Source organism: Microtus ochrogaster, chromosome 17 (genome assembly GCF_000317375.1).
Source record: "Microtus ochrogaster isolate Prairie Vole_2 chromosome 17, MicOch1.0, whole genome shotgun sequence".
Taxonomy (NCBI): domain Eukaryota; kingdom Metazoa; phylum Chordata; class Mammalia; order Rodentia; family Cricetidae; genus Microtus; species Microtus ochrogaster.
Genome location: NC_022019.1, coordinates 1,871,433 through 1,881,299, shown reverse-complemented (window position 1 = coordinate 1,881,299; position 9,867 = coordinate 1,871,433). Strand labels below are relative to the sequence as shown.

Sequence of the window (9,867 nt, the reverse complement as noted above, 5' to 3'; positions counted from 1 at the left end):
GCAGGCTCTCTTGGAACGCCCGGCCTGTTGCATATCTCAAGTCCCAGTGGGATTGTACTTGGCCCACGGTGCTGTAAAACTGCCTGTGGCACGGCCCAGCAGCCATTTCTGCCTGGGGTAAGCCGTGGACTTCTGAAGTGGACTCTACAGCCGTGCCCTAGAAAAGAAGGGCAGCAACATCTTCCCCGGATCTCTTGACACAGGGCCTGAGACTGTAGTGCTCTGGACTTGCTGGACTTCTGAAAAGGCACAATTTAAATCGGAAGCTGGGCTGGAGAAATGGCTCACTGATTAGAGCGCATTGCTGCTCTTCCAATCATTCACACCCTCCTGTGTCTCCAGCACCAGGGCATCTGACACCCTCTTCTGGTCTCCCTGGGCATCTGCATTCATGTGGCATACACAACACATTCATGTAAACTTTTAATAATAAATCCTTTTTGTTTTTTCATTTTTTAGTCCACCCTACCCCTGAACTCTTAGCTTTCAGAATCCTCACCAACCCCTTGAATTAGCCTAACCATGTGGGAAAGAAGAATTCCTGGTATAGGTTGAAAATTCCTTATCTAGGAATGTGTCTCAAATGTCAGAGTTTTTCAAGTTCCAGAAAATTTGCACAAGCTTTACCCTAATCTGAACATCTGATATGCACCCAGATCCAAAGTCTTGGTAGTATCAAGTCCACATGTAAGGGATTCAGATTTGGGCTTTTCATGTTCCAGCAGCTCAGAGCTGTGGTCCCAGGCGAAGGAACAGACCTCCTGGGGAAGAAGAGCAAGAAGGGTCAAGAAAGTCCTGCTTGTGTTTACTGAGGACTTAAGGCTAGATCTGCCCCTGCCTTTTCATGGGTGGCATGACACCTACATGTCACCAGCCAACAGTATTATCTGATTGTCCCTTAGAGCTAAATTTGAGGAGGGAGTGGGGGAGAGCAAGACTGAAGGGTGCCAGCCAGTCAGAAGCTTTGATCTACCTGGTCCTCTTTGATGTGTGTGGCAAGATGCCATTGGTCTGTTTTTCATCAAATACACAATTAAAATGCCACACCACTAAGGTTCTCTGAAATGTGAACATATGGGCTTCTCCAAGACTTGGAATTTTTCAGTACTGCTCTGAGAGGGGTGGAGATCACAGTTCCCTGGAGCATCAGGATGAGGAGTGAGGACAAAAAAAACAATGCAAGCAAACCAACTTCCCACCTAAAAGAGCAGCCAGGACTACGGCTTGGAGATTCTGGAGCTGAGAGCCCTGTGTTTCTCAGCCTCTTTCCTGGAAGCACGCAATCCCAGGCTTGGAAAATGGCATTTTGCTGCATGTTGGCAAGAAATCCTGCAGCTGAGACTCTTCTCGCCAAATGTCGAGTGTCTTTATTTATCTGAATCTCTCCACAGTGTTTGTTTAAACGGGAGTGCTAGAGAGTAAACGCGCTCTTCCACTGAGCATATGGACGGCTATAATTGCTGAAGTTTGTTTTTTTTCTTCCGTATTTGCTAACTAGCTATATATAAAATTCTGTTTCTATTTTATAGGTTTCACACCCCAAAGGCTGCTAATTTTTGCGTGCATATGATTTTCACATGAATGGATGAAATACGAAAATACTCTTCCCCCAGGGATGGTCTAATTGCCCCAACCCTGCTCTTAGCAGCAGCTCCTAAGCTCGGGAGAAACTCCTCCTGTCCTTTCTGGCTCCCACCTTCTCTAGAAAGCTCCCAGGCCTTCATCCACTCAGGAGTTAGCTCAGTTGCCTTACAAACCTCTTGAAGGCTGCAACTTGCCACAGAAAGGTCACTGGATGCTGCTAGGTGCTTTTCACATTGGCCAGTTTTGCCAGCCTTCTCTGAGAATTTGAAAGACGGAACTGTCACCTGCCTCTGAATTAGCCGATGGAGGGGAAAGCAAATTGCAAAAGAAGAGCTTTAAAATTCCTTTTTTAAAAAAATTATTGTTGTGTGCATGTTTGTGTTTGTGCTCACATGGCATGGCATGCATGTGGGGGCTAGAGGATCCCTTGCGGAGATCAAACTCGGAATGCAGGTTTTGTGCAGAGTCCCTTTAAACACGGAGCCAACTCGCCTACCAGAGAAAGATGCTAATCTACAGCTAATTAGATGAAAACAGATGTTTTGGTTTAGCCATGGCTTCAACTTGGTTTCTCACCAACCCACTGACACTTGTCCCTCAAACCAGCGTAGTAGAGGAACAGCAAGCAAACCGCCCAAACTTTGGCCCACATGCCAGGAGGAAGTCAATCCCAGGGAAAGGAACAATCTCCTGAGGTCACACAGAAAAGGAGTGGCAGTGTCGGGATGCCCCAGACACCTGCACACGCCCTATTGCCAGCATATGCTACAGGACTTCTTTTCCACTCCGGCCCATAGGGTGTCGTAGTTTTGGCTGCTGGTGGTAGAAGAGAGAGCTAATGTTTTAGGAGAGTCGGATGGTAGCAGTCAGAGCCCTGTCGCTGTCTGTGAGATTGTCCTAGGCACTTAAAGGCATTCCGGGGTTCCACAGGAGAAGGGAGGAAAGGGGGCTGACACTGAGTCCCAGCCAGCAAGAGAAGGCCCCTAGAGCTGCCTTCCATGGTGGGGAGGGGACAGTAGAGCCTGAAAGATGGAGAATGGCCTGATGGTGGAGGATCATGGATTGTCTGTGGCTGTGTGGGAGCTGCCATGGAGTAAGGGTCTCAGCTCCTCCATCAACGTGCTCAGAGGCTGAGGGTGGTGAAGAGTACAGCAGTCTCCACGGCCGGCAGGAAGATGGCTCTTCTCCTAGCCCTATGCTTCCTACCTAGTCTTGATGGGCTACCAGTCTTCATGAGCCCGACTGTTGGACTGAGTTTGTTGGGCAATAAAGGAGCCGGTGCAGTAGAAGCATTGATATGGTCCTTCCCTCCGAGGGGAATGTGCTGGGCTGAGTGTATTGGACCTGCTCCTCCCCATGGAGCAGAATTCCATAGGCCAGGTTTCAGACTCAGTGACTGTTGCTCAGCCCTGCTCCAATGAGACCAGCCCTAAAGTAGGAGGGGCAGATCCAGCCTTAATGACACAAAGAAAGGAAAAGGGGGAAAGAGTGTTAGGGAAAGGTACTTTCAGGAAGACAGTAGACCCCGAGCTATGGAGGCAGGGAAAGAGCGAGCAGGGAGAACATTTGTGGGCTGGCCCAGAAGCAGAGAGAACAGCAGTGCAAAGGCCCGGGGTAGAAGGGGACTGAGATGGAACGGAGGAGCAGGGCAGTTTGAGGACAGGATGGAAGGAGACCTTGCAGACCATTGCTGGCGTTGGCTCTTATTTTTGTGGGAAAACCATCACATGACCCAAGCAAGAGTGATGGCCTGTACCTCTGACTATTTAAGTTATCAGTTTGCCTCCAGCTGCCTATGTCTGTAGTGGGCTCGGCATCTACCAGACCACAGAGGTGGTCCCACTTCATGCTGGCCCTGAAGGTCCCCTTGTGTCCTCCTAGGGAAGGCACACTAGACACTTGCCCTGGAACTAGGTGGCATCGTGGATACTTCCTCCTTGTCCCAGGAGTCCCAGTAATCAATGTACCCTTCCTTCTGCAGAATTCCAGCTTCCTGTGACTGAACCTGACATCAACAACAGGCTGGAGTCCTTGTGCCTCAGTATGACAGAGCATGCCCTGGGAGGTCAGTGTGTCCTCACCACACACCTGGGGCAGCTTGAGGGTGGGCGGGGCGGGAAGAGAGCAGCCTTGGGCTGCTGTGGTGCCCCTTCCCTGCACAGTCTTCATGCTGTGGGGAGATGAGTCAGGGAACTGGAGGCCAGAAAGAGCAACACTGTCCCTGGAAGCTCCTCCCTCAGCACACACTGGAACCCCACAGTGGTGGTTCCAGCCAAATGCAGGAGCTGGAGGCGTCAGACACACACAAGACATGGCTTCTAATGGGAGCATCTCCCACAGCATTGGATGTGTTCCCTCTCGGCACTGGATCGACCAGTCTGGGCCAAGCATATTCCAACATGCTCTAAAAATAGAATTTTTGAAACAAAGACCCCTGGTTGTTTTTATATCTCCCTGTTGCAAGTGGCTTGCATGATGGTGGAGCTCCAAACTTGCTGAGGTGCCCTTTGCCACATGACAGACACGGGTTGGGTCCAGTCACACCTCTTAACTAGAGCCAGGAGCATGCTCCCCAAGTCAGTGCCCCTACTCTGATCAGTCCCTCCTGCAGTTCCCCGTTATGCCTGTCCTGGGGGGGCTTCAGTGCTCTCTGGGCCCAAGCTTAGGGGTCTGCACATTTGTGGAGAATTGGTAGGAGCAGAAGAGATGAGCTCTGTCTACCCTTCCAGCCTCCCCTTCCTGTCCTCTTCTGCCTGGATGGTGGGCCACCTAAGATCTGTACCATTGCCACACCTAGGGCCCAGCTGAGCCTCCTCTAACAGAAGTGGGTAGAAAGGCTGCCGTCCTGAAACTTTTGTTCCCAGGACCCTCCACCCCCATCTTTTAGATGTTTGATCTATGTATGCTAAGGATTGTGTGAAAATATAATCTTGTCCTGAAAACAATACAGGAACTAAATGGTTTGCATGGGGCAGCGTAAAGAACTGGAACTCCCCCCAGCACACTTAAATGTCAAGAGGGAGCTCCAGAGGCTACCACAGCACTACAGGGCTCCTGACGAAACAGAAAGGATCCAGGGAGCCCTATCTGCAAACCATTGCTCCACCTCTCTGGTCACACTGATCCTGGACATCCCACAGCATCTCTGGGAGTTGTTGCCAGCTCCTCTCCTCTGCTGTGTCAGCAGCCCCTAATAACTAATGGGAGACCACCCAAACAAGGATCCACAAACTGTGGTGTAGCCGTTCAGTGGGACAGTAACAGCCTTACCAGGGAAGAAGTGCCCATAAACACAGCATGGACAAACTTGAAAGCTTCCCTGGCAGGAAGTCCACAGCCCAGTGTACTGCTGCCCCTTGGTGCCCGGCTGTGTGGGGAGCCTGGTACTGCCTTGTGAGTCAGCAAGAAAACCTGACCTTCCCCCGCAGGGCCTGATGGGCCTCGGATAACTGGCATTTGGAAGCTCTTATCAAACAGTTAAGTGCTGCTGTTATCATTAGCAGTGAAAATGCCAAATATGCTTCATTCAGAAGTTTCCATTGAACAGGCCTGTGTTTGGTTTTGTGTGTGTGTGTGTCTTTAATAAGCTAGTTCTTCCATTTTCTCGGAATACCTCTTGGAACTGATGAGATTTCACTAATGCTTCCATCTTGTTAATCTCCTAAGCCTTTTTATTGCTGTGTTTTTGGTTTTTGTTTTTGTTTTCTCTCAACAATCCCTTCTTGTAGGCAGCCTCCTCCTAAGCAGTCTCAGGGGCAAAGGATGTAAATCAAACTGAAGGTGGCTTAGCCCAGTACAGAAGCACTGTGGCCTCCAGCTATGGCAGGATTACTAGGGGTCAGCCCTTTCCAGGTGCCAGGGGAGAAAATCCAGCTAGGGACTTCACGCCAGCAAATTAAATCATTTTATAGAAAGACAAATGGCAAGAGGAAAGCACAATTAAATTTCCTCTGGGGCTGGGGAAACAGTCCAGTGGGCAAAGTGCTTGCCATAAAAGCCTTAGGATCTGAGTTCAGATCCCCACAATCCATATAAAAAGCTATTCACGGTAGCTTTCACATGTGCCTGTAGTACCTGCACTAGGAAGGTAGAGACAGGCAGATCCCTGGAGTTTTCAAGGTCTATCCATATGAGTGAGCTCTAGATTCAGGAGAGACTGTCTCAAAAATAAGATGGAAAAAAATGAAGATCCCTGGCGTTGAACTCTGACCTCCACACACACAGACCCTTGCACTTATGCATGTGTGCACATACGGACAGAAATGAGACATATAACAGGGAAGGGAGGAAAAGAGAAAAGAAGTCCCTGTGAGGTGACGCAGGGATGCAGGAGGATGGTGTCAAGTCGTCTGTATCTAGATGACATCCACTGTGGTCCACAGTGCCAACTTTTAAGTGTCTCTGATGTCTCTGCTCTTCTCTGTTTCCTTGGCAACTGCTGCCCTCTGGGTTCTTGTCTAAGCCCTTTTTCTCTTGGCCTTCCTTTGCCATGTAGAGGGTTGCAAATCTTTCATCAGACTCTGTTCTGCCTAGGGTGTGTCACCTGAGGTATTCAGGCGAGATGAACCTCTAAGCCCCTTATAGAGGGGTTCCGGGATCTACAGGCTAGCTTGCTGTCAGAGCCCGAGGCCCTTTCTCAGGGGTTCTCACCCTCTTCCTTTTCCCCTTCCCAGCCCCCCTCTTTCCTAAGCCTCACCAGCCCCACTGTCGCAGATGCAGAAATCCTATGCAGGTTATCTTCTCAAGGCACTGGGATGGCATTTATTGCAGTGCTAAGTATTAAACCTATGGTGCTTGCTTGGGTGAGGCGCTCCCTGAAGTTGTCAGTGTGCAGTTTTCACAAGTGCAAATAGTAAATCTGCCTTTCCTTGGAAGACACAGCCTGTGGTTGAAAGGCACAGTTCATGTGCCTTGGAGCTGAGCTAGTTGAGATTTTCACACTCCCGGCTCCTCACTTTCACAACTCTGAAGATTTAGCACGAATGTGTGGGCTGGAGAGCCAAGCAAGAGTATGCTCTACTTTTAGAGATATCTGCAGACATCCACATGCCAGAGTGACCTCTGCACGCACTCCTGTTCTACGACCGTTGAGCCCTACGCACAGGCGCAGGCTGTTGATCAGAAGTCCATACCTGTGGGCTAGCTGATGCTCCCATACCCCAAACCAGCGGAGGCCACTGTCTCTTAAAATAATCCCTCCCTAAATTGGCTTAGCTTACACATATGCTTGTCCATTCTTGTCTGTACACATGCACATGTGCACTCACGAGAGCAAACAGAATTGGGGAAATCTAAATAAGGTTGATGAATTCGGTCAAGGTCAGTGTCTTCACTGTAATGTCCCCTTACGCCTGTGCAAATTGTCACTGCTCTAGGACCTGACACGGTGCCCATACGACCTTGCTAGACCATTTCTTACAAATGCATGTGGACCTATAATTATCTCAATAGGTTTTGCAACAACAGCAACAACAACAAAAAACTCTCCTCCGAGTTCAAGCTGGCAGAATTGCCAGTGCTACATTGCCAGCAAGGAGGTCAGGAAACCCCTGCAGGGGACTCACTCTCTACCTTTCCATGTCTTCTAGGTCCCTAACTTTCCCTAGAATGCTCAGGCACTCCTGTCTTGTCTCTGAGCCCTACATAGTAACTAAAAAGGTTCCCTCCACTAGGCCTAACTGGCCATAATGGGGATTGAACTAGCCACACTGGATGGCCTCTAGATCTTGCCAAAGCCAGGGAGGTACTCTGTAGCTAGCCCACTACTGCCCTCATCCAGCAGTCGCGGGAAACCATCTTTTCTGCTCTGTAATGACCAATCCATGCCTCCCTGCCTACTGTAAGTAGCCCATCATCTCAACATGCACCAGCAGGGCTACTTCTTCCCTGCCCCACCCACCACCACCCTTGCCCTTCATCAGACCACCAGCCAGAGAAGCCAAGCTAAAGAGAGATTGCATTGTTCTGCAGTTTTCAGTTTCCCCTGTACCATTCAAGGTCCTCTTGGTGTGCAGATGATTGGGTCTGCCTCTGCAGACCGTGCTACAGCCCTCGTGAGAACGGGCAGCAGGGCAGAGCCAGGCAGCTCCGCTGTCTAAGTCACTCATAGCCTCTAGTCTCTGAAGCACATGTCCTGCCACAGACACACACCTTGCCATGTGACCGATTCTCTAACATGTCAAGGAGGCAATCATCACAAGCTTCCGATCTGGATGTGTGCAGCATCTGCCTTTGCTTTTCTGGCCTTTATTCTTGCTGCGGAGAATTTGAATCAGCTATATCCATCCCCCTGATTGCCCAGCTGCGGGCAGGAGCAGGTCTCTTTGTCTGTGGCCTTTCATCAAGAACTTCAGGAAGAGAGAAACGATGCCAAAGAAATGGGTTTGGGCTCCACAACTGCCCTCACATTCCTATTAAAGCCCCTTCCCTGTCCTTACAGGCATGCTCCTGCCACTCAGTCCCCAGCCCCTCCTCCTACACCTAGGGTCACCGCCAGCCCTTGCATTTCATAACCTGTCATTCCACCTCTCTGGTCCCCTACCCATCCTCCCTTGCTGCTTAGCACACTCCTACCGGCACCATTGGCAAGAAGTCATTTTGTGTCTTTATGAGTCTGTCCTTGACTTTCAAGGCTGACCCATCCATCCTTCCCTCCATGGTCCTTCTTTCTGGGAACACGTTGCTTAGAACCATCATCAGTTTGAGCATTGTTGTTGATTTATGTGTCACTGGTGTACATTCTAAGATGTGAGTACTTGGGATGTAGGAACCGTTGCATCTTGGGCCCCAGGCTCAATGTGGTTCCTATATAAAAAAAAAAAAAAAGGTACTACCAGATGTTAGATGGGCAGTAATGTCAGTGGGTTAGTGGGGGGGGGTGCGTGGGTGCGTGGGTGGGTGACTGAAGACATTGTATCAGAGCCCAGGATGCTCAAGGTGCTGCGGCATTGCCAGCGGTGGGCTAACCCGGAACTGGTTTTGCTCATCTAGTCCTCTGTGGCTCCTTTTCACAGACGGGGTTGACCGGACCTCCACAATCTAGAAACTGAAGATGAGAGTGACCGCGCTGGCCGTGAAACCGACTGCTGCGGGCCCAGTGTCAGCCATCTTCAGGGTTGCATAGACTCTTCCAAGACACTTTGCAGCCTTTTTCCCCTGGTCCCTCGCCCATTTTGATTTTGTGAGAGCGTAGGTCAGCCTTGTAAACATATCAGTAGACCTGGGTTGGTCATGTTGTCATTTGTTTCTGTCATGGGATGGGACGGTATGCAGGGTGGGGAGGGGACGTGTGGGACTGGGAGGGGGTGGAGGGTCGCTAGTGGCTTCCTGGATGGAAATGGGGTGGGGAGAGAGTTGCAAGAGGACACACAGGAGGGAGGTAGCAGCCCTGCCCTGGGGAACCTTCTCGAAAGCCAGGCTTCGTCGTCAGGCTGCAGAAGACGGAGGATATAGCGACCAGAGCAAGATGGCGGCTGGCCGGTTTGTGTCTCCCCTGACTGGATTTCCGTGCGGCCCGACTTGAAACAGTCGACAGAGGGCTGTGTGGCAACAAGGGCAAGAGGACGAAATTCCCTCCAGCAAACTTTCAGATAAACTTTGATTTGTGTATTGTTTACATAAGAATTTTAAAGGGTACATAATGCGTAGCGTTTGGGTAGAACTTCTCTTCATACTATGGTTTTTGTAAAAGACTGGTTATTGTTATGGATTCATTTTGTTTCATCTATTTTTATAATAGTAGCAGGGTTGTATTTTAAAATGGCTGCCAAGCTCTGCTTCTCGGGAAGAAGGATGCCGTCAAGTAGGCCTCGAGTTGCCTTCTCCCACCGCGAGGAGGGAGGAACGGTGGGAGGAACGTGTGGATGGACTTGAAAGGTGAGGATGTGGCAAGGACACAAAGATGGTGGTGCCTTGTGATCAGTTATGGATTTGCTCATAGGTCACCCAGAAATGATAAACTTTGCAACCTCCTTCTGGGCTGGATTTGCATCCCACCCTCCCTACAGGCTCCATCCTACCACCCCTGGTGTCACTCCACAGAAACACAAGAGGACGCAGGTCCCTCTAGCCTGCTCAGACTCAGAACATTTGCTATGGAGGTTTTGCCGGAGCCTAAGCCTGGGCACTGTATCCCTTTTCACTTCATCTCTGCTGGAGAAGACTGGTCCAGCGTAGCATCAGATCAGTGCAGAGAGGCAGAGGCTCCAGCATCCAAGGCAGGCTATGAAAGCAGAGGCAGGAAAGGTTAAACTCATGAGAGAAATGGTGGTGCTAACCATGCCC

The 9,867-nt window shown here is 50.1% G+C and overlaps 1 protein-coding gene across 3 annotated transcripts in view; it reads left to right on the top strand.

Annotated features, from left to right (window-relative positions):
• Window positions 1-8,870, top strand: part of Samd4a (sterile alpha motif domain containing 4A) — a 216,218-nt gene extending 207,348 nt beyond the window's left edge. For all 3 annotated transcript variants that reach the window (XM_026783225.1, XM_026783224.1, XM_005355368.2), the window contains 2 exons: window positions 3,566-3,649; window positions 8,598-8,870. In XM_026783225.1, coding sequence (XP_026639026.1) covers window positions 3,566-3,649; window positions 8,598-8,626 — 113 coding nt within the window. In that variant the 3' untranslated portion in view covers window positions 8,627-8,870. The remainder of the gene's footprint in view (window positions 1-3,565; window positions 3,650-8,597) is intronic.
• The last annotated feature ends 997 nt before the right edge of the window (window positions 8,871-9,867 follow it).